The 26252-nt window shown below is 50.5% G+C and overlaps 1 protein-coding gene across 1 annotated transcript; it reads right to left on the reverse strand.

Moving 5' to 3' along the window:
- Positions 1-10250: 10250 nt before the first annotated feature.
- Positions 10251-18611, reverse strand: LOC126995051 (uncharacterized). Its single transcript, XM_050854345.1, has 2 exons — positions 17314-18611; positions 10251-11800 (listed from the first exon to the last, which is right to left on the reverse strand). The coding sequence occupies exons 1-2, from the start codon at positions 18215-18217 to the stop codon at positions 11565-11567; spliced, it is 1140 nt and encodes a 379-aa protein (XP_050710302.1). The 5' UTR covers positions 18218-18611; the 3' UTR covers positions 10251-11564.
- Between the last annotated feature and the right edge of the window lie 7641 nt (positions 18612-26252).

Here is a 26252-nt window from a genome sequence, read left to right on the forward strand (position 1 = left end):
TGTTGTCCAGCCTTTCACTATCATATTTATATCACTTCCAAGCCTCTCTGCAGCACATGACACCTTCTGATTCCTTAACCCTGTGCCAGAGAGTGCCACTTTCCTAAACCTTCAGCTTCTCACAGGGTCAGATTAGTTCAGTCAAGCCTCTCATTAGCATGTTATAACACCTCCGAGCCTTTCTGCAGCACATGACACCTTCTGATTCCCTAGCACTGACCTTGAGAGTGCCATCTTCCTACACCTTCTATTTCCTAAGGGGTCAGATTAGTGCAGTCCAGCGTTTCACTAGCATAGTTATAAAACTTCCAAGCTACTCTGTAGCACATGACACCTTCTGATTCCCTAGCACTGAGATTGACCTTTCTACACCTGCACCTTCCTACAGGGTCAGATTAGTGCAGTCCATCCTTTCACTAATATAGTTATAACACTTCCAAGCCGCTCTGCAGCACATGACACCTTCTGATTCCCTAGCACTGAACCTGAGAGTGCCACCTTCCTACAGGGACAAAATAGTGCAGTCCAGCCTTTCACTAGCCTAGTTTAAACACCTTTCAAGCCTCTCTGTAGCACATGACACCTTCTGATTCCTTAGCACGTACAGAGCCAGATAGTGCCAACTTACTAGACCTTCACCTTCCTACAACCTCAGAAAAGTGCAGTCTAGCCTTTCACTAGCATAGTTATATCACCTCCAAGCCTCCCTGCCGCACATGACACATTCTAATTTCCTAGCACAGTGCTTGGCAGTGCCACCTTCCTACATCTTCACTTGCGTACAGGGTCAGATTAGTACAGTCCAGCCTCTCAGCAGCATAATTATAACACCTCCAAGTCTATCTGCAGCACATGACACATTCTGATTCCCTAGCACTAAGCCAGAGAGTCCCACCTTCCTACACCTTCACCTTCGTCAGATTAGTGCAGTCCAGCCTTTCACTAGCATAGCTGTAACACCTCCAAGCCTCTCTGCAGCATATACGACCTTTTGATTCCCTTTGAGCCAAAGAGTGCCACCTTCCTAGATAGCCAGATTAGTGCAGTCCAGTCGTTCACTATCATAGTTATAACACCTCTAAGCCTCTCTGCAGCACATGACACCTTCAGATTCCCTATCACTGAGCTTGAGAGTGCCACTTTTCTACAGGGTTAGATTAGTGCAGTCCAGCATTTCACTAGCATAGATATAACACCTCCAAGCCTCTCTGCAGCACATGGCACCTTCTGATTCCCTAGCACTGAGCCAGAGACTGCCACTTTCCTACACCTTCACCTTTTTACAGGGTCAGAATAGTGCAGTCTAGCCAATCACTAGCATAGTTATAACACCTCCAAGCCTCATTGCAGCACATGGCACCTTCTTTTTCCTGAGCATTGAGCCAGAGAGTGCCACATTCCTACAGGTCAGATTAGTGCTGTCCAGCCTTTCACTAGCATAGGTATAACACATACAAGCCTCTCTGCAGCACATGACACCTTCTGATTCCCTATGAATGAGCCAGATAGTGCCACCTTTCTACAGTGTCAGATTACTGCAGTCCAGCTGTTGTATAGTCATTACACCTCAGCGGCACCGAAGCACTGAGCTGCTGCTCTTCGGAACAGCAATCCGATGATACATGTACTGCCAAGGCCCGAGGATCGGACATTCCCTGTCTGGCCTCTTTATAGAATACATCGCAACCCCCGCTCCTTCGTGTGTGTCATTCACTCCTCAACACGTGGCGACGAGGATGGGATTCTGAAGGAATCAAGTGAAACCCTGAGGACGAGAATGGGAGCAATAATTGGAGCGGTGGAGCAGTACTCAGGGGGAGAAGATTTCGAGGCCTATACAGAAAGGTTCGAAGAGTTCCTGGAGGTCAGTAATATCACCGAGGAGAATCGGAAACGGGCGTTGCTCCTGACTGTCTGCGGCCCGACGGTGTATCAATTACTGAGGAACCTGTGCGCCCTGGGGAAACCCTCTGAGAGGACACTGAAGGAATTGATTCGTCTCGCTACTCAGCACTATGCGCCCAAAGTTTCAGTGGTGGTGGAAAGGTTCAAATTCAACTCTGAAAATCAAAGGGAAACCCTGACAATCAGCAGTTACGTGGCAGAACTGAAGAGGAAAGCTTCCAACTGCAGCTTTGGGGCAAACTTAACAGAGCAGCTTCGAGAAAGATTCGTCGGTGGAGTGTCGAGTGAACAGATCCGGCGGAGGCTGTTACGAGAGGGCGACGACTTAACTTGGGACAAAGCGTGCAAACTGGCATTATCGATGGAGGCAGCAACCACGGAGGCGAAGGTGCTGGGAGGGAGCACAAAGCCCAGGTGAACAGAGTGGAGCCGCCGCGAACGAAGCCCGGGGACCAGAAAGAACCAACGAGCAGGTGGGACAAGGCCAGGTTGCAAAACAAGTACTTGCCTCGTGAGGGGGCACGTAGTAGTGTAACTTGTAATCGGTGTGGCAGTAGCTACCACAAGGCAACGGAGTGCCCATTTAAGGATAGGGAATGCTTCAGGTGCAGTCGTAAAGGCCACACCAGGCGAATGTAATGTGTCCACGGCGAGGCAGAGTAAATAGCGTGGATGATGAGGAGCAAGAGATTAGTGATGAGGAAGAGAGAGGGTGGAGGTGTTTGGTATTTTACAGCTGCCTGGACAACAGCCTGGATAACACCTCCAAGCCTCTCTGCAGCACATGACACCTGATTCCCTAGCACTGAGCCAGAAAGTGCCACCTTCCTACACCTTTACTTTCCTACAGGGTCAGATAAGTGCAGTCCAGCCTTTCATTAGCATAGTTATGACACCTCCAAGCCTCTATGTAGTACATGACACCTTCACTTTTGATTCACTAGCCCTGAGCCAGAGAGTGCCACCTTCCTACACAATCACCTTCGTACCTGGTCAGATTAGTGCAGTCCAGCTTACACTAGCATAGTTATAACACATCCAAGCCTCTCTCCAGCAAATGACACCTTGTGACTCCCTAGCACTGAGGCAGTGCCAGCTTCCTACAGGATGAGATTAGTGAAGTCAAGCCTTTCACTTGCATAGTTACAAAACCTCCTAGCCTCTCTGCAGCTCATACGACCTTTTGATTCCCTAGCACTGAGCCAAAGAGTGCCACCTTCCTACAACTTCACCTTCCTAGAGGGCGAGATTAGTGCAGTCCAGTCGTTCACTATCATAATTATAACACCTCCAAGCCTCTCTGCAGCATGACACCTTCTGATTCCCTAGCACTGAGCTTTAGAGTGACACTTTCCTATAGGGTCAGATTAGTGCAGGTGATCTTGGACATATTCCTCTTACTCATCCCCTCCTACTCCTTTATGCCTGTTATTAGGATTTTAGGAATGATGTTTTCTATGCCCTCTCTGACATAAACTCTCAGAATGATTATGTAACTGATAGAGTGTCTCCTATTGTCCGTAAAACAGTACCTGGTCAAACTCTCTCGCCTCTGCCTATCAACATCTACCTTTCCTTCCAGCTGGAAGTACGCCTTCGCAAAGCCTGTGCCTAGGAAGGGTGACCGTTCCAATCCCTCAAACTACCGCCCTATAGCTTTACTTTCCTGTGTATCTAAAGCTTTTGAATCAATCCTTAACCGGAAGATTCAAAAGCACCTTTCCACTTTTAACTTCTATCTGACCGCCGGTATGGGTTCCACATGGGGCGTTCTACTGGCGATCTTCTTGCTCTCTTAACTGATTCTTGGTCATCTTTTCTTAGCCGTTTCGGTGAAACTTTCTATGTTGCGCTAGACATATCGAAAACACTCGATAGAGTCTTGCACAAGTCTTTGCTTTCTAAACTGACCTCTTTCGGATTCTATCCTTCTCTCTGTTCCTTTATCTCTAGTCTACTTTCCGGCCGTTCTATCTCTGCGGTGGTAGACGGTCACTGTTCTCAGGAACTTATTAACATTGGTGTTCCACAGGGCTCTGTCCTATCACCCACTATCCTCCTGTTATTCTTCAATGATCTTCTTTCCATAACAAACTGTCCTATCCACTCATACGCTGATGACTCCACTCTGCATTATTCAATTTCTTTCAATAGAGAACTCTCTTAACAGGAATTACATGACTCCAAGCTGGAGGCTGCAGAACGCTTAACCTCAGACCTTACTAACATTTCCGAGTGGGGTGAAAGGAACCTTGTGCACTTTTTTTTTTTTTTACGTGGGGGACTATTGCGCCGGTAGGCTTCTTCCTGCCTTATCATGATTGTAGGTCCAAGGCTTCTTCCAATTTGGTCGTGATGGTCGGCACAGCCAGTTCTGGCACAGGCGAGTGTTTATAGTGGCGCCATCTTGCATTGGCTCATGCTGCCCTCCCGGAGCTCATCTTTAATCCTAGAATCTGGAGTCCGGGTTGATAGGTGGTCTTCTGGACAGCATGTGGGTAGTTTTAAGCCAGTCGGCGGCCGCTGAAAAATCCTAGCTTGGTAGCATCAGTCGGGGATCGAACTCGTGTCTTCCTAAACGCGGGACCGTCTCGCTATCCGTTCAGCCACCGCCTCTGTAGTGCATCAAAAACACAATTTATCCACTTATCAACTCGACGCAATCTTCCAAACACCCTTATCCCCGATTATTCGACAACACTCAGCTGTCACCATCTTCAACACTAAACATCCTCGGTCTATCCTCAACTCAAAATCTTAACTGAAAACTTTACATCTCGTCTCTCACTAAATCAACTTCTTCAAAGTTGGGCGTTCTGTATCGTCTCCGCCAGTTATTCTCCCCGCACATGCTATCCATATACAGTGGCATTGTTCGAACTCGTATGGAGTATGCATCTCATGTGTGTTGGGGCTCTACTCACACAGCTCTCTTGGACAGAGTGGAGTCTAAGGCTCTTCGTCTCATCAGCTCTCCACCTCATACTGATAGTCTTCGACCTCTTAATTTCCGCCGCAATGTTGCCTCTCTATCTTCTATCGATATTTTCAGGCTGACTGCTCTTCTGAACTTGCTAACTGCTTGCCTCCCCCCATCCCGCGGCCCCGGTGCACCCGACTTTCTACTCATGGTCATCCCTATACTGACCAAACCCCTTATGCAAGAGTTAACCAGCATAATCACTCTTTTATCTCTCACGTGGGTAAACTCTGGAACAATCCTACTTCTTTTGTATGTCCTCCTGCCTACGACTTGAAAACCTCTCCTCCCGAAATTGACCTCTCTTTCGGCCACCTCTTTGGATTCTTTTTGTGAGCAGCGAGTAGCGGGCTTTTTTTATTATTGCTTACTTTACCCTTGAGCTGTCTCATTTGTTGTAAAAAAAATAGTTATAACACCTCCAAGCCGCTCTGCAGCACATGACACCTTCTGATTCCCTACCACAGACCTTCAGCGTGCCACATTCCTACACCTTTACCTTCTTGCAGGGTCAGATTAGTGCAGTCCAGCCTTTCACTAGCTTAGTTATAACACCTACAAGACTCTGCAGCACATATCTCCTCCTGACACCCTAGCACTAAGGCAGAGAGTACCACCTTCCTACGCCTTCACCTTTCTACAGGGTCAGATTAGTGCACTCCAGCCTTTCAGTAGCATTGTTATAACACCTCCACGCCATTCTGCAGCACATGACACCTGATTCCCTAGCACTGAGCTTGAGAGTGCCACCTTCCTACTGGCTCAGATTAGTGCAGTACAGCCTTTCACTAGCATAATTATAACAACCCCATGCCTCTCTGCATCATATGACACCTGACTCCCTAGCAAAGAGTTCGAGATTGCCACCTTCCTGCAGAGTCACTTTTCTACAGGGTCAGATTAGTGCAGTCCAGCCTTTCACTAGCATAGTTATAACACCTCGAAGCCTCTATGCGGCACATGACAACTGATTCCCTAGCTCCAAGCCAGAGCCACCTTCCTACATCTTAACCCTCCTACTGTGTCAAATTAGTGCAGCCCAGCCTTTCACTAGCATAGTAATAACACCGCCAAGCCTCTCTGCAGCACATGCCACCTTCTGATTCCTTAGCACAGCGCTTGAGAGTGTCACCTTCCTATTGGGTCAGATTAGTGCTGTACAGCTTTTCACTAGCATAGTTATAACACATCCATGCCTCTCTGCAGCACATGACACCTTCTGATTCCCTAGCACAGAGCTTCACCCTCCTACACTTTCACCTTCCCACACTGTCATATTAGTGCAGTTCAGCCTTTCTTAAGCATAGTTATAACACCTACAAACCTGTATGCAGCACATTACAGCTTCTGATTCCTACGCACTGAGCCAGAAAGTGCCCCCTTCCTACAGGGTCAGATTAGTGGGATAGAGCCTTTCACTAGAATAGTTAAAACACCTCCAAGCCTCTCTGCACCACATACGACCTTCTGATTCCCTAGCACTGAGCCAGAGAATGCCATCTTCCTACAACTTCACCTTCCTTCAGGGACAAATTAGATCAGATCAATCCAGCCTTTCATATGCATAGTTATAAAACCTCCAAGCCTCTCTGCAGCACATGCCACCTTCTGATTTCCTAGCACAGAGCTTGAGAGTGCCACCTTCCTATTGGGTCAGATTAGTTCTGTACATCCTTTCACATGCATAGTTATAACACATCCAAGCCTCTCTGCAGCACATACCACCTTCTGATTCCCTAGCACAGAGCTTGAGATTGCCACCTTCCTATTAAGTCAGATTAGTGCTGTACATCCTTTCACTAGCATAGTTATAACACCTCCAAGCTTCTCTGCAGCACATACCACCTTCTGATTCCCAAGCAAAGAGCTTGAGAGTGCCACCTTCCTATTGGTTCAGATTAGTGCTGTACATCCTTTCACATGCATAGTTATAACTCATCCAAGCCTCTCTGCAGCACATGACACCTTCTGATTCCCTAGCACAGAGCCAGAGTGCCACTTTCCAAAAGGGTCAGATTAGTGTAGTCGACCCTTTCATTAGCATAGTTATAACACCTCCAAGCCTCTCAGCAGCACATGACACCTTCTAATTCCCTAGCACTGAGCTTGAGAGTGCCACCTTCCTCAACCTTCTCCTTCCTACAGAGTTAGATTTGTGCAGTCCAGCCTTTCACTAGCATAGGTGTAACACCTCCAATACTCTCTGCAGCACGTGACACCTTCTGATTCCTTAGCACTGAGCCAGAGAGTGCCACCTACCTACAGTGCCATATGAGTGTAGTCCAGCTTTTCATTAGCATAGTTATGACAACTCAAATGCTCTCTGCAGGTCATGACACCGGATTTCCTTGCAATGAGCCAGAGTGCCACCTTCCTACTGCTGCACCCTCCTACAGGGCCAGGTTAGTGCAGTCCAGTCTTTCACTAGCATATTTATAACACCCCCAAGCCTCTCTACAGCACATGACTCCTTCTGATTCCCTACCATAAAGCTTGAGAGTGCCACCTTACTACACCTTCACCTTTCCACATGGACAGATTAGTGCAGTTCAGCCTTTCACTAGCATAGTTAAAACATCTCCACGCCTCTATGCAGCACATGACACCTTCTGATTCCCTAGCACTGAGCTTGTGAGTGCCACCTTCCTACACCTTCACCTTCCTCCAGGGTCAGACTAGTGCAATCCAGCCTTTCACTAGCATGGATATAACACCTCCAAGCCTATCTGCAGCACAAGACACCTTCTAACTCCCTAAAACTGAGACAGAGAGTGCCACCTATCTAGAGAGCCAGATGAGGCTCTCTGCAGCGCATGACACCTCATAATTCCCAAGCACAAAGCTTGAGAGTGCCACCATCCTACAACTCACCTTCCTACTGGGTCAGATTAGTCAGTCCAGCATTTCACTAGCGTAGTTATAACACCTCGAAGCTTCTCTGCAGTACATGACACCTTCTAATTCCCTATCACTGAGCCAGAGAGTGACACCTTCCTACAGGGTCAGAATAATGCAGTCGAGCCTTCACTAGCATATTTGTAACACCTCCAAGCCTCCCTGCAGCACATGACACCTTCTGATTCCCTAGCACTGAGACAGATAATGTCACCTTCCTACAGGGTCAGAATAATGCAGTGCAGCCTTCCACTAGCATAGTTATAACACCTCTAAGCTACTCTGCAGCACATGACACCTTCTGATTCCCAAGCACTGAGACAGAAAATGCCACCTTCCTACACCTTGACCTACCTACAGGGTCAGATTAGTGCAGTCCAGCCTTCCACTAGCATAGTTATAACACCTCTAAGCTACTCTGCAGCACATGACACCTGCTGATTCCCTAGCACTGAGACAGAAAATGCCACCTTCCTACACCTTAACCTACCTACAGGGTCAGATTAGTGTAGTCCAGCCTTTCGCTGACATAATTATAACACCACCATGCCACTCTGCAGCACATGACACCTCCTGATTCCCTAGCACTGATCCTGAGAGTGCCACCTTCCTAAAGCTTCTCCTTCCTACAGGGTCAGATTAGTGCAGTCAAGCCTTTCAATAGCATAGTTATAACACCTCAAAGCCTCTCTGCAGCACATGACACTATATATTCCCTAGCACTGAGCAACAGAGTGCCACCTTCCTACACCTTCATTTTCCTACAGGGTCATATTAGTACAGTCCAGCCTTACACTAGCATAGTTATGACACCTCCAAGCCTCCCTGCAGCACATGACATATGATTCCCTAGCACAGAGCCAGAGAATGCCACCTTCCTACACCTTCACGTTCCTACAGGGTCAGATTAGTGTTGTCCAGCATTTCACTAGCATAGTTATAATACATCAAAGCCTCTCTGCAGTACATGACACCTGATTCCCTAGCACAGAGCCAGAGAGTGCCACCTTCCTAAGCCTTCACCTTCCTACAGGGTCAGATTACTGCGGTCCAGCTTTTACCTAGCATAGTTATAACACCTCCAAGCCTCTCTGCAGCACATGACATCTTTTGACTCCTTCGCACTGAGCCAGAGAGTGCCACCTTTTTTTTACGTTGCTGCCTATTGCGCCGGTAGGCATCTTCCCGGTGGGCCCTGATGGTCGGCCCAAGGCTTCTTCCAGGTGGGGCCTGATGGTCGGCCCAGCCCGTTCTGGCGCAGGCGAGTGTTTATAGTGGCGCCATCTTGCATTGGCTCATGCTGCCCGTCCATCACGCGGCGAATGTGGTTCCAGTACGCTATCACTTCGGCCACCGCCTACCCTACATAGAACAAGAGACATCACCGCCGGGTACACACACAGAACAACAGACACCACCGTCGGGCACACACACAGAACAACAGACACCACCGCCGGGAACACACACAGAACAACAGACACCACAGCCGGGTATACACACAGAACAACAGACACCACCGCCGGGCACACACACACAACAACAAACACCACCGCCAGGCACACACACAACAACAAACACCACTGTAACGGGCTTGTCGGGGGGCGTTTAAAGGGTGTTGATTAAGACTTCAGCTTCCTTAAGGCGAATTATATTCGTAGCCTTTATGTACAAGAAGTTGTGTGTCAGTCGGACTCTCGTGAAGGAGTGGCGAGTTACAGGTTGGAAAATAATTGTTACAATTGGTCACGTATGTCAAGGTGACCTCCACGCACCATCGGAGTGCGAAGTATACAAAACTGAGACGGTAAACACTGACGGACGACATTCCTATAAGGTGGCGTGATCTATCTGTCGTGGGTTTTTTCCATTGACAATTGTATGCCTAATTCGTGGTGATATTAAATAATAATAATACATTGATATCCTACTATAACACTGCTCGGTCACCTACCAGTGATCGCGACCTCGCGATATATAAAAATCGAAATAGCAGTCTAGGTACCATGAACATACATAGAGGGAGTTTGTCAAGCAGACTGCCTATGATACAATTATATTAAAACACTGGCTATGTAAGAACAGATGTGGAATTATAATATAAATAGGGAGAGGGAAACCACAACGTGTGTGACATGAAACATAAGAAACCTCTCAAAAGATAAATATAAGGACACATGTATAAGAAACTATCAACTGGCATAGTTACAGACAATGAAACGTTGATCTAGCTCCTAAAAAAAAATACAGTAGTGAAACACAGTACAATGTTAAGTATAGGAGCAGCCAGGTTTCTGTCCCCTGACTTGTCTGAGAAAGGAAAACTACCTTGCCAGTGGCCTCCCGGCATCCAGTCGCCGCGTCTGCACAACCAAATAATCGTGCAGGACAGAGTTTCTCCTAATAAGGTAGCATATGACGACGAGACTGACGAACATCAGAAACATTGGTACAAAAATCCAGGGTACAGGTAGGGAAGATGCAAATAATCAGGCAGCGTTTCCTCCAGGGTTTCCGCAAACTCTGTTTTGTTCGCGAAAGACAATGAATTAAGGGAATTAGTCACATACGAGATGCTGGAGAAATGAATGTCATCGAGAGACCGTAGAGGAAACACTCGATGGGAAATATTGGCCGTGAAAACCAGACGAATCCGGGACGGGTACGTTGTTATGTTAGTGGAGCGGATATAGCATGCTTCCGCTATGGCATAGTGACCAGTAACCCGTTGATAAGTGGTACCCTCCGGGCAGATGACCGATACATAGAAGGACTGAGGGAAATAAAAATAATGCAGACCCTGAAAGTTCTTATGGAAAACAGGCGTTGGTGTTAGCTGCTTGTAAGGGCACAGGGAAAGAGCGTCAGACGCGTTCACGCGGGTGAGGGCGATCTCGCATACCCCTCCCCGAACTGGAAGGAAGGCAAAAGAGACGCAGAGCAATAGAATCGCCCGAAGACCGTCTCCTTGCAATACTGCAAGAGTGAGTAGCTACCCGTTGAATACAGAGCGAAATCCTTCGCGATTAGAACAAGAGACGGGGACGTGTCCAGGGCCAACACACTGTCCTTTGCCGAAAAAGGGAACGGGACAATTTCGTGTGCCTCAAACACGTCCGCCGTCTGAAACGGAACATGAATGATTATGGCATCAGGGGTGAGGCTGGACTCAATCAAGGGGTAAAAATATTGACTCATGACCGGGGTGAATAAAGGCGTCAGGCTATAATTTTGATACCCGATCTGGACAGTCGTTCTCAAATCGTGTAGAGGGAACAAGGCAGGTGTGACTCTACCGTGCGCTGCATCAACCATGTTGCTAATAACCTGCTGATTAGCCGTTGCGACGGAGGTAATGACGTTTTCCAATACATGCAAGGCCTGATCTAGGAGGAGAAACTGATTCACCTGGTCGATCTGTTTGACAACTATGTTGATAACCTCTACCATCTTATTTGTCTGCTCTAGCAGTACCGCAATGTTAGTATGCAATTGCGCAAGTTTTCTACAATTGGCATTGATCACCCTGCGATTTCGAGCAGCAAAGGAAAGTACATGAGCGTAGTGGTCCCGCAAATCGCGAACGTCCTCGTCGGTAGCCGTACCGAAAAGGAACTTTGAGGCGGACCCCACGATGTTGAGCAATCCCCTCTTTACCCGAGAGTGAACTGAGTGAAAACTATAATCCATGTGTACCTCATCAACTTTTCCCCGTAAGAACAGAATCCTATCCTCCAGTAGTTGAAAAAGAGTCAGAGAGTTGGTACTAGAAGGAGCCTTTGATTCCCTAGTCTTGGTAGCCCGGATAGCGTCTGCCATGCCAAGTAGTTTTTCTGAGACTATCCTGATTGTGTCCGTGGTGTTGGTCAAGGAAGTATATGGATATTTTACGAGGAGCACATCTTCTATGAGGAAGACCTCTCCTATGTGTGCCGTGAGGGCACCAGGCTTCAGGTGGATGGGTGTTGTTGCAAGCAGGGAGCCGAGGGACAACAAGATGGTCAGAAAACGCAACATCATGATCTGAAAGTGGTGGGAATGAAGTATTTAAACCCGTGGTCTCAAGTTATAGCTATGGGTATTGGGATTATCTTGTTGAACATTTGACTCTGAGGGGGAAGTACCAATATCAAGGTCCAAAGGTGAGGGAATTACTTTCAGAGGATCACTGTGAACTTCTAGACTGACTCCACTATTCGACTCGAGAACCTCGAACCGATTTCCCCTGACATTCCGAACAACTCGTTAAGGACCCACAAATTTAGCCCCCAGTTTCGAACTCCTTTCCGCTTGCTTAATCATGACTGTGTTACCCTCTTTGAAATTCACCGGGACGGCCTGTTTGTGTTGTTTTGACATCATTTCAACCTTCGTAGCTTTTAACGTACACCTAACTTCTGAGTGTATCTTGGAAAACATATGCATCTGCTGTTGTGCGTACCTATCAATGTTGTAGAGAGGTTGCTGTGGGGTTGTTAGGAAGTCGTACGGAAGACGTTTCTCCACCCCATACAAGATGTAGTAGGGAGACTTCCCCTTAGAGTCGTTTACCGACGTATTTATGGAAGCGGCTATATGCGATAGCCAATCCTCCCAATTATCGTGGAGATCGTTCACGATAGGCCTGAGGACCTGTAAGATTTTCCTATTAGCCCTCTCCGCCAACCCATTAGCAACTGGGTGGTAAGCTGTGATGAAGGATTGCGTGATGTTAAACTGAGCGCATATTTCGCTCAATACTGAGTTCCTAAACTCGGTGCCATTGTCACTCAGAAGAATTCGAGGAGACGAATGTGGACACAACACGTGAGTCACGAGGGCATGGGCCACGCGTGTGGCTTTCTTGTCCTTGAGGCGCTAGAACTAGAAACCTAGAGAACTGGTCGACGCACACCAATAAGTAGCGCGAGCCATGTTGGCTCTGGGGGAGCTGTAGTAAGTCTATATTAACAACATCCCATGGCGCCTCTGGTACTGGGTATTGCAACATAGGTGCTGGCCCTTTGACGGACCCCTTGTGCTTAGCAAAAACTACGCACTGTTAGACATGATATTCTACATCAACACGTAATGTGGGCCAGTAGAATTTTCGTCTGGTGACAGATAGCGTCTTGTCTCTTCCTGGGTGACCCGCAATGGGTGTGTTATGGACCAGCTTAAGCGTCACGGGGACGTATATGTCTGGGATGACCAGTTGGTCTATAGGTACCGGTTTGGTTGGCCATGAACTACAAAGGAGGTTGTCCTCTGATAGGAAGAATTGTGAAAAGGGAACTGGCAATTCAGGAAGGTTTGATTCGTCTCCCGACTCGAGGGCGTAAATTAACCTCTTCCACACAGGGTGGTCACGCTGAGCAGTGTGTAGCTCAGGTGAAGTGAAGTTGTGGATGACCTCTGGGGTGGTAATCGCGCCTATCGGAACATTCCGAGATAAGGCATCTGCGACCACAATTGTTTTCCCGGTGATGTATTTTATCTCCGGATTGTATGCTTGGATCGTTAAGAACCATCTTGCCAGACGACCGTGTAGGTTTTTTCCCTTGAAAAGATCAGTTATGGCCGCGTGGTCCGTAAACACCACAATTTTGTACCCCATCACAATGTCACGAAAATGCTTCAGAGCCCACACAATGGCAAGAGCCTCTAGGTGGGTAACAGAATAGTTCTTTTCCGGAGCTGTAAGTACTCGACTGGCGAACGCTATCACATGCTTTTGCCGGACATATCTGTTTGCATCAGCGCGGCTCCTACTCCACTAGCCGAAGCGTCGGTACAAAGCTGAAAGGGGTCCTTGAAATCCGGAAAGACAAGGACCGGAGCCCGTGTAAGCGCTTTCTTTAAATCCTCAAAACTCGTTTGTTGAGCTGGGAGCCACTGAAATGGTACGTCTTTCTTTAAAAGATGGGTTAGGGGACTCGCGCGAGCTGCGAAGTCCTTAATGAAAGGCCTGTAATAACCTGCGACACCCAAGAAAGACCGTACCTTGTCCGCAGACGTTGGCTGAGGGAACTCGGCAATAGCCTTTATTTTGTCGTCCACTGTATGGATGCCGAATTCGTCCACGACATGCCCCAAGAACTTGATCCGAGGCTTTAAAAATTCATATTTGGTGATTTTGAGCTTTAATCCGACCTCTTGAAGTCTGTGTAGGACTGCTTTTAGTGTTTCCATGTGTGCATGCACGTCTTTACTTGCTATGATGATGTCGTCTAAATACACATAGACAGAGTTGCCCAGCAAGTCACCAAAAATACTGTTCATTGTCCTTTGGAAAGTCAAGGGAGCTCCTTTGAGCCCGAACGGCATCCTCGTCCACTCATAGTGGCTATGAGGCGTGCTGAAAGCCATTATTTCACGTGACTCGGGGGCCATGGGCAGTTGCCAGTAGCCACTGACCAGATCAAGACTCGTAAAGACTTTATTTCCTCTACCGAGACACATCAGAAGATTTCTAAGAACGGGAAGCGGAAAATGATCATCCACGGTCGCGGTGTTCACACGCCGGAAATCAATCACAGGACGATAAGAGCCGTCTTTCTTTGGAACCAGGAACATGGGCGAATTCCACGGGGAATTCGATTCTTTGATGACACCTTGTTCTAACATTTCAGAGATAAGTTGTTGCACCACCTCCCTCTGACTGTGGGGGAGCTTGTACGCATTGATATATACAGGATTTGTATTGGGTTTTAACTTAATGTGGTGTTCAGCACACTGCGTAACTCCAAGCGGCTCGCCTGGTAGAGCAAGCGCCCCCCGATAATGCTCCAGAAGCTGGACTAAGGTTGGCTTAATTTCGGAATAGTGTGCAACTTTTAGGAACGCCTCTAAATGAGCTGTGTCTTGTTCGGGAGAAGCCTGACACGCCGAGGATATGCCTGAAACTTGGGCTGAAGGGTATTCAGCTGGTTCCGGGGCGACATTTCTCCCATACACTAGACACTGGCATAATCGAACACCGTGTTTTAAGGATACAGGGGATCCAGACGTGTTTATTACCAATGCCTCTGCAAAACCTCCCTCCTTGACTGTTGCAAGAGTTACCTCCACCGTCACGAGGTGTACGTGAGGAACTCCGTCGATACACACATCACTGCCCGCCGGAGGGGCGTTTGGCAAACGGATTTTAACAAGTTTTGCAGCACGATCCGGAACTAGTCACCGCAAAAGAAGATCGGACCTCCGCCAGTTCAGCGCGTTTACAATAGGGGTGTGAAGAGTGTCTCGGTGCTGCCACTATAGCTGATAGATTTACTGTTATCATACATCTGGTAACTGTGTAGGGTTATAGGCACCTCTCAATACCACTAGAGTTCAGTGCTGGCCCAGCTCTGGTAGGAGGAGGGTGTATGCATGAACGCCCCATCATTTTTCTGACGCTAATTTCCTAACCAGTTGTTGCATGATCTTGACACCATTGCCACATCTCCACTATGACCCGCAAACCCCTCACAGATGCAGAAAAGGGCAGGATTCTTGGTTTGAGGGAGGAAAAGGTACCAATAAAAGAAATTTGTAAACGCACCAGGAGGGCAAAATCAACAATCATGTCACTCCTCGCCAAGGCCCGGACTCTCCCTCCCAACGAGATTCCCGCCCACAAACCTCGTCTTGGTGTGAAGAGAAAGACATCTAAAACTACTGATAGGCTTCTCAAGAATGCAGTTATGAAAAACCCTCGTATTACTGCCAGACAATTGAAAGAAATGTATCCAGATCTCCTAAAAAACGTCACGGAACGAACAATTCAACATCGACTCCAAAAAGACCTCGACCTGCCATGTCGCACGGCTGCTCGAAAACCCTTGCTCACGGACAAGATGAACAAGAAAAGGCTTGAATTTGCTAAGGCACATCGAGATTGGACATTTGAGGACTGGAAGGAGGTTATGTGGTCGGATGAAAGCACCTTCCAAGTGCTGTCATCACATCGTGTCAAGGTTCGGCGCCCGTCCAACTCCAGTCGGTACGACAGCAGGTTCACCGTCAAAACCGTAAAACACAGCCCATCAGTCATGGTGTGGGCTTGTTTCAGTGCAAAGTTGGGCAGGGGTGGTCTGTTCTTTCTCCCCAAGAACACTACCATGAATGCAGACCGATATATTGGAGTATTAAACGACCATCTGTATGACAGCTTCTCCATCCACGGCACCTCCATCTTCATGCACGATGGGGCCCCATGTCACACCTCACGAAAGGTCAAACAAGATCTCCAGAAGAAAAATATTCGTGTGTTGGAGTGGCCTGGCAATAGTCCTGACCTTAACCCAATTGAAAATGCATGGAAGATGATGAAGGACAAAGTTAAGGAGGAAAAACCGACATCAGTGCCGCACCTCCAAGACATCATCAAAAACGTATGGACCACACAAATGGACATTCAGTATTTCATAAACCTCGTCCAGAGTATGCCAAAGAGAATGTTAGATGTAATTCATTCACGTGGAGACATGACAAAGTATTAATACAAAAAAAAAATTGAATTTCGTATTATTTGATTGAGTTATGATACCAAATATAATTTGCAATTTGCATAATTTTCAAGGTCCGATCTTCTTTTGCGGTGACTATATGAGGACCTTCTACGACTGCCGTTACTGTCCGCCACAAGTCTGCAATGGTTTCGTGTGGTTTGACCGTAAGAGGGGACACTTGGGCGGTGGCAGCCCCTGAGTCTGTGGTGGGTTGGTCATTTTCCACCTCTGAGGGTGAGATTACAGTTGACAGAGGCGATGGATTGACCATCCCCTGTATGCGTCGGCCTTGATACACGATCGCGTTGCTTACAGGGATTATGGCGATGTGCAGGTCTTTCATGGCGTTTAATCCTAAGATCCCATCTACAGGTAAAGCAAACCTGCTAGAGACATAAAAGAAATCTCGAAAGGGACATACTTTTTCATGTAAGCTGACAGTTAGTGGTACTCGCCCAAGGATTCCCAAAGTGGTGCCCGTCACGCCTATCACATTCAGGTCGTTCTCTTGGAGCGGCCAAATTTCCCCACTCGCCTGTCGTGTCAGAGACCTGTAAGCTGAGTCGGAGATGACATTGACTGTGGCACCTGTGTCAACCGCTAAGGTGAGTGAAATTTTGCCCACCTTGCAAGGGAGGGCAATTATGCTTGTCCGTCCCAAGGCGGCAATGACGGAGTCAAGTTGCTCCCAATTAGTATTTTCCTTAAGGGACACTTGGATGTACGCCTCGGGGCTGTCACGAAGTCATGTCTTTTTATTCTGAGAAGAGGAGTGTGGTTTACTGTCCGCTGAGGACTTGTACTTCTGTTCCTCCTTGGCCTTTTGTATTGCAGAACAACTGTCTGAATCATGAAAACAATTCCCGTGGATATGGCAAAAGGCAGCCTTCCGTTGATGGTTTGGCCTAGGGTTCCTGTGTGATGAATGATGCCCGCCCCTGTAACCTCCTGACCTCCTATCTGAGCCCCGTCTCGAATGTGTTGATTCCCTACGTTTCGCGAAACAAGAATGTTCAGAATGTCCTGATTGTTTGCAAAAACTACAGGTGAGAGATGCCTTACTTTGTGCTTGCAATGCTGCTGCCGTTGCGAGGGGTTGATGGTGAGGGTGTTCCTGAACCTTGACCTCTAACTCTGAGACGAAGTCAACCAACTTCCCGCTCGGTTTGAAGGCCAAAGGGAGGGCAGAACGGCGGTTCTTCTCTGAAATATGAAATAAGTAAAAAAACAACTCGAAAGCTGTCTTCACCTGGTGCTTTTGCATACAGCCCCCTGGAAACCAGAGCGCGTCTTCCAGGCTCTTGACACAGTCAACCGCCAGCTGATTTGCCTCAATCATGGCGTCCCAAATCGGCTTTGTTGAGGAATTTTTTTGGAGGGACTCAACCGTGTGTGCCATCTGTCTAACGATGCTTGGTTTACTCCCGCCCCCGAAGATTTTAATGAAATTCCCTTTAAAAACCTCATAGTTTACACCAATGTCCCCCGAAGCGAACGCTGAGGACTGCATCAAATTCAGTGCCCGAGAGCCTGGAAGTAACCGTGACCGAATGAAAGCGATTTTATCATGATCTTCCGTAATGGAGGAATTTACGATGGCAGATTCACTCAAATCTAAAAACTGTCGCGCCGAAAAATCGGTCTCGCCTCCCGAGAATTGTCGAATACTGGCGTGAGTTGGAATGACCCGAATCGGGGGCGGGGGGAAGTGGTGTGGGGCCCCAGGAGGAGGAGGGGGAGGTGGATCGACAGGCATTGTGATCGGCCGAGTGGGGGTTAAGTATTCAGACGATTCTGAAGGTGAAGGGGCGCTATCCCTTGGGAGGGAAGAGTACGTAGCCCCCGATCGCAAATTCACCACATTTAAATCACCGGTGTTTGCACCTTGCTCCAATTCCTCCTCACTTGAAGGACGAGCCAACTGTTTAAAGGTGTCGCCGAGTTTAGCGAGAGTGTCTTTGTTCATACTATGGTGTAAACCATTCACAAAAGAGGAGCATATGTTGATAGCTGTAAATATGAACCAATAAACGGAACGTGTAGGAATGAATAGTTTGCATCGAAACCCTAAAAAGGCAAGAAAGAATGGCTAGCAAGGTGCCTGTATAGACGTAATAGAAGTTAAGGTTAGAATGGAATGCCCTAATGATATGGGTATAATGAAAGAATAACTATATAAACAAAGTGGAATGTTAAGTGAGTATACCAGTGAAGCTCACGTTTTCTCTCGAGCGGTGAAAAGAAAACGGAGGCAGGGCACACTGATGAAGATTAACTTTGATAAGGGAAACTCACACTATGCTCAATAGACTCGCTAGCAAACTATAAGAAAGAATCAATATCGTATGCGAATGAACGTTACTCTCACAATTATGACTGATTAACAGTGTTAGGAACACAGAAATAAAAAAAATCGTGCCCCTGTACGGACAAGAATGAAAATAAGCCGAGTCGGCAGATTTGGACAAGAAGGGAATATCCACAAATACCAAGATTAGTCAGCTGATGTAGTGGAGAGGGCGACGGCTTGTGATGCCCTGGGTGACGTGCAGTCGTTGTCGGCGCGTCAGGAAACCTTGGCCGCGGCCACAGCGGCGATGAGAGGTGAGGGATGGGCTGACATCGGAGGACTCGCAATGGAGGTAGAAAAACTGCTGACCCAGCAATTGGAGCGGCCGCGGTTGCGGCGGCTGGGAGCCGGTACACTGCCGCCAGACGTATGATGGCCGCGTCGTCCTAGTTATAGTAAGAGATGGGCGGCTGTGGCAGATAAGACGACTTGGGTGTGTAATCTATTGAGAAGACGCCTTGCAAGAAACGGTAGTGGGAACAGCTTGCAGTCACCGGGAAATGGCCGCGGGGACCCTCGCTGGCTGTTTGCCGGAAGAGGTTTGGGCCGATGCTCCCGGCAGCGGCGGAGGTGCCGCCAGCTGTGGAGCGAGGGGCATGCGGGGTGTCCCAAGGTCAGCGGTGCGTGCCTCCTCGTTGCAGGTGTGAATTCTTCTGCCATATCGTGGAGTGGCTTGCATGATTCGTAGCAGTGCAGTGAAGCGGGGGAGCGGCTTGTAGATTATGGCCCTCGCTATCGGCTGCGTAGGCCTGTGGGTGTGCTCGGGGCTTGTAGGTTGGACGCCTGTAGAGTTGCTTGTAGCTGGTATGCTCGAGGCTTGTAGGCTGGACGCCTGTAGAGTTGCTTATAGCTGATGTGCTCGAGGCTTGTAGATGGCGCCTTGTGAGTTGCACGTAGGTGGCGACTTGTGAGATGCTTGTAGCTGGCGCCTTGTGAGTTGCACGTAGGTGGCGACTTGTGAGATGCTTGTAGCTGGCGCCTTGTGAGTTGCACGTAGGTGGCGACTTGTGAGATGCTTGTAGCTGGCGCCCGGTGCGGTGCCGCGGACGGCAGGTGCGGTGCCGCGGACGGCAGGTGCGTTGACTCCTTCTTCCCGGGGTGACCGCTGCCAACCAAATGTAACGGGCTTGTCGGGGGGCGTTTAAAGGGTGTTGATTAAGACTTCAGCTTCCTTAAGGCGAATTATATTCGTAGCCGGGCACACGCACACAACAACAGACACCACCGCCGGGCACACACACACAACAACACACACTACCGCCGGGCACACGCACACACAACAACAGACACCACCAGCGGGCACACACACACACACAACAACAGACACCACCGCCTGACACACACACACAACAACAGACACCACCGCCGGGCACACACACACAACAACAGACACAACCGCCGGGTACACACACACAACAACAGACACCACCGCCGGGCACACACACACAACAACAGACACCACCGCCGGGCACACACACACAACAACAAACACCACCGCCGGGCACACACACACAACAACAAATACCACCGCCGGGCACAGGCACACAACAACAGACACCACCGCCGGGCACACACACACAACAACAGACACCACCGCCGTGCACACACACACAACAACAAACACCACCGCCGGACACACACACACAACAACAGACACCACCGCCGGGCACACAAACACACAAAAACAGACACCATCCCCGGGCACACACACACAACAACAGACACCACCGTTGGGCAAACACACACAGCAACAGACACCACCGCCGGGCACGCCCACAAAATGACTGACACCACTAAAGGGCACACAAACACAAAAACAGACACCACCGCTAAGCACAGACACACATCAACAGACACCAACGCCAAGCACACACACACAACGACAGACACCACCGCCGGGCACAAACGAACAACAACAGACACCACCGCCGGGCACACACAAACAAATAGAGACACAACCACCGGGCACACACTCACGACGACAGACACCACCCACCACCGGGCAAACACCCAGAACGACAGACACCTACGCCGGCCACACACACACAACAACAGTCACCACCGCCGGGCACACGCACAAAAACAAAAATCACCGCCGGGTACACACACAGAACAACAGACACCACCGCCAAGCACACACACACAACAACAAACACCACCGCCGGACACACGCACACAACAACAAACACCACCGCCGGGCACACACACAACAACAGACACCACCGCCGGGCAAACACCCACAACAACAGACACCACCGCCGAGCACACACACACATGACAGACACCACCGCCGGGAACACACACAGAACAACAGACACCACCGCCGAAAACACACAGAACAACAGACACCACCGCCAGGAACACACACAGAACAACAGACACCACCGCCGGGTACACTCACAGAACAACAGACACCACCGCCGGGCACACACACAGAACAACAGACACCACCGCCGGGTACACACACAGAACAACAGACACCACCGTCGGGCACACACACAGAACAACATACACCACCGCCGAGAACACACACAGAACAACAGACACCACCGCCTAGCACACATACAGAACAACAGACACCACCGCCGAATACACACACACAACAGACACCACTGCCGGGTACACACACAGAACAAAAGACACCACCGTCGGGTACACACACACAACAACAGACACCACCGCCGAGAACACACACAGAACAACAGACACCACCGCCGGGCACTCACACACAACAACAGACACCACCACCGGGTACACACACAAAACAACAGACACCACCGCAGGGCACACACACACAACAACAAACAGCACCGCCGGGCACACACACACAACAACAAACAGCACCGCCGGGCACACGCACACAACAACAGACGCCATAGTCGGGCACACACGCACAACAACAGACACCACCGTCGGGCACACACACACAACAACAGACACCACCGCCGGGCACACACACAACAACAAACACCACCGCCGGGCACACACACACACAACAACAAACAGCACGGCCGGGCACACGCACACAACAACAGACACCACCGCCGGGCACACACACACAACAACAGACACCACCGCAGGGCACATACACACAACAACACACACCACCGCCGGGCACACACTCACAACAACAGACACCACCACCGGGCACACACACACAAAAACAGACACAACCACCGGGCACATACTAACAACGACAGACACCACCGCCGGGCAAACACCCACAACGACAGACACCTACGCCGGCCACACACTCACAACGACAGACACCACCGCCGGGCAAACACCCACAACAACAGACACCACTGCCGAGCACACACACACATGACAGACACCACCGCCGGGAACACACAGAACAACAGACACCACCGCCGAACACACACACAGAACAACAGACACCACCGCCGGGAACACAAACAGAACAACAGACACCACCGCCAAGCACACACATACAACAACAGACACCACCGCCGGGCACACGCACACACAACAACAGACACCACAGCCGGGAACACACACAGAACAACAGACACCACCGCCGAACACACACACAGAACAACAGACACCACCGCCGGGAATACACACAGAACAACAGACACCACCGCCGGGTACACACACAGAACAAAAGACACCACCGCCGGGCACACACACACAACAACGAACACCACCGCCGGGCACACACAAACAACAACAAACATCACCGCCAAGCACACACACACAACAACAAACACCACCGCCGGGCACACACACACAACAACAAACACCCCCGCCGGGCACACACACACAACAACAGACATCACCACCAGGCACTCACACACAACAAAAGACACCACCGCCGGGCACACACACACAACAACAAACACCACCGCCGGGCACACACACACAACAGCAGAGACCACCGCCGGGCACACACACACAACAACTAACACCACCGCCGGGCACACGCACACAACAACAAACCCTACCGCCGGGCACACACACACAACAACAGACACCACCGCCGGGCACACGCACACAACAACAAACACCACCGCCGGGCACCCACACACAACAACAGATACCACCGCCGGGCACACAAACACAGCAACAGACACCACCGCCGGGAACACACAAACAACAACAAACACCACCGCCGGGCACACGCACAAAACAACAAACACCACCGCCGGGCAAACGCACACAACAACAAACACCACCGCCGGGCACACGCACACACAACAACAAACACCACCGCCGGGCACACGCACACAACAACAGACACCACCGCCGGGCACACACACACAACAACAGACACCACCGCCGGGCACACACACACAACAACAAACACCACCGCCGGGCACACACACACAACAACAGACACCACCGCCGGGCACACACACACAACAACACACACTACCGCCGGGCACACTCACACACAACAACAGACACCACCGCCGGGAACACACACAAACAACAACAGACACCACCGCCGGGCACACACACACAACCACAGACACCACCGCCGGGCACACACACACAACAACAGACACCACCGCTGGGCACACACACACAGCAACAGACACCACCGCCGGGCACGCCCACAAAATGACAGACACCACTAACGGGCACACAAACACAACAACAGACACCACCGCTAAGCACAGAAACACATTAACAGACACCAACGCCGAGCACACACACACAACGACAGACACCACCGTCGGGCACAAACGCACAACAACAGACACCACCGCCGGGCACACACACACAACAGACACAACCACCGGGCACACAATCACAACGACAGACACCACCGCCGGGCAAGCACCCACAACGACAGACACCTACGCCGGCCACACACACACAACAACAGACACCACCGCAGGGCACACGCACAAAAACAAAAATCACCGCCGGGTACACACACAGAACAACAGACACCACCGCAAAGCACACACCCACAACAACAGACACCACCGCCGGGCACACGCACACAAAACAACAGACACCACCGCCGGGCACACACACACAACAACAAACACCACCGCCGGGCACACGCACACAACAACAAACACCACCGCGGGGCACACACACAAAACAACAAACACCACCGCCAAGCACACACACACAACAACAAACACAACCGCCGGGCACACTCACACAACAACAGACACAACCGCCGGGCAAACACACACAACAACAAACACTACCGCCGGGCACACACACACAATAACAAACACCACCGCCGCGCACACGCACACAACAACTAACACCACCGCCGGACACACACACACAACATCAGACACCACCGCCGGGCAAACACACACAACAACAGACACTACCGCCGGGCACACGCACACACAACAACAGACACCACCGCCGGACACACACTCACAACGACAGATACCACCGCCGGGCAAACACCCACAACAACAGACACCACCGCCGAGCACACACACACATAACAGACACCACCGCCGGGAACACACACAGAACAACAGACACCACCGCCGAACACAAACACAGAACAACAGACACCACCGCCGGGAATACACACAGAACAACAGACACCACCGCCGGGTACACACACAGAACAAAAGACACCACCGCCGGGCACACACAGAACAACAGACACCACCGCCGGGACAACACACAGAACAACAGACACCACCACCACCGCCGGGAACACACACAGAACAACAGACACCACCGCCGGGTACACACACAGAACAACAGACACCACCGCCGGGCACACACAGAACAACAAACACCACCGCCGGGCACCCACACAACAACACACACCACCGCGGGGCACACACAGAACAACAGACACCACCGCCGGTACCAAACACACAACAACTCACACCACCGCCGGGAACATTCACACAACAACACACACCACCGCCGGGCACACACACAACAACAGACACCACCGCCGGGCACACACACAACAACAAACACCACCGCCAGGCACACACACAACAACAGACACCACCGCCGGCACACACACACAACAAACACCACCGCCGGGCACACACACACAACAACAAACACCACCGCCGGGCACACACACACAACAACAAACACCACCGCCGGGCACGCACACAACAACAAACACCACCGCCGGGCACACACACACAACAACAAACACCACCGCCGGGAACACACACAACAACAAACACCACCGCCGGGCACACACACACAACAACAAACACCACCGCCGGGCACACACACACAACAACAAACACCACCGCCGGGCACACACACACAACAACAAACACCACCGCCAGGCACACACAAAACAACAAACACCACCGCCGGGAACACACACAACAACAAACAGCATCGCCGGGCACACACACACAACAACAGACACCACCGCCGGGCACACACACACAACAACAGACACCACCGCCGGGCACACACACACAACAACAGACACCACCGCCGGGCACACACACAGCAACAGACACCACCGCTGGGCACACACACAACAACAAACACCACCGCCGGGCACACACACAACAACAGACACCACCGCCGGGCACACACACTACAACAACCCCCACCGCCGGGCACACAAACACAACACCACACACCACCGCCGGGAACACACACACAACAACAGACACCACCGCCGGGCACACTCACACAACAACAAACACCACCGCCGGGCACATAAACACACAACAACACACACCTCCCGCGGTCACTCTCACACAACAACACACACCACCGCCGGGCACACACACAACGACAGACACCACCGGCGGGAACACACACAACAACAGACACCACCGCCGGGCACACACAGAACAACAGACACCACCGCCGGGCACACACACACAGAACAACAGACACCGCCGGGCACACACAGAACAACAGACACCACCGCCGGGCACACACACAACAACAGACACCACCGCCGGGCACACACAACAACACCACCGCCGGGCACACACACAACAACAGACACCACCGCCGGGCACACACACAACAACAAACACCACCGCCGGGCACACACACACAACAACAGACACCACCGCCGGGAACACACACAACAACAGACCCGACCGCCGGCCACACACACAACAACAGACACCCCCGCGCACACACACACAACAACAGACACCACCGCCGGGCACACACACACAACAACAGACACCACCGCCGGGCACACACACACAACAACAGACACCACCGCCGGGCACACCCACACAACAACAGACACCACCGCCGGGTACACACACACAACAACAGACACCACCGCCGGGCACACACACAAAAACACAGACCAACGCCTGGCACACACACACAACAACAGACACCACCGCCGGGCACACACAACAACAGACACCACCGCCGGGCACACACACACAACAACAGACACCACCGCCGGGCACACACACAGAACAACAGACACCACCGCCGGGCACACACACAGAACAACAGACACCACCGCCGAGAACACACACAGAACAACAGACACCACCGCCGGGTACACACACAGAACAACAGACACCACCGCCGGGCACTCACAAAAATACAGACACCACCGCCGGGCACACACAGAACAACAGACACCACCGCCGGGCACACACAGAACAACAGACACCACCGCCGGGGACACACACAGAACAACATACACCACCGCCGGGCACACACACACAAC

This window comes from Eriocheir sinensis, unplaced genomic scaffold (genome assembly GCF_024679095.1).
Source record: "Eriocheir sinensis breed Jianghai 21 unplaced genomic scaffold, ASM2467909v1 Scaffold969, whole genome shotgun sequence".
Taxonomy (NCBI): Eukaryota; Metazoa; Arthropoda; class Malacostraca; order Decapoda; family Varunidae; genus Eriocheir; species Eriocheir sinensis.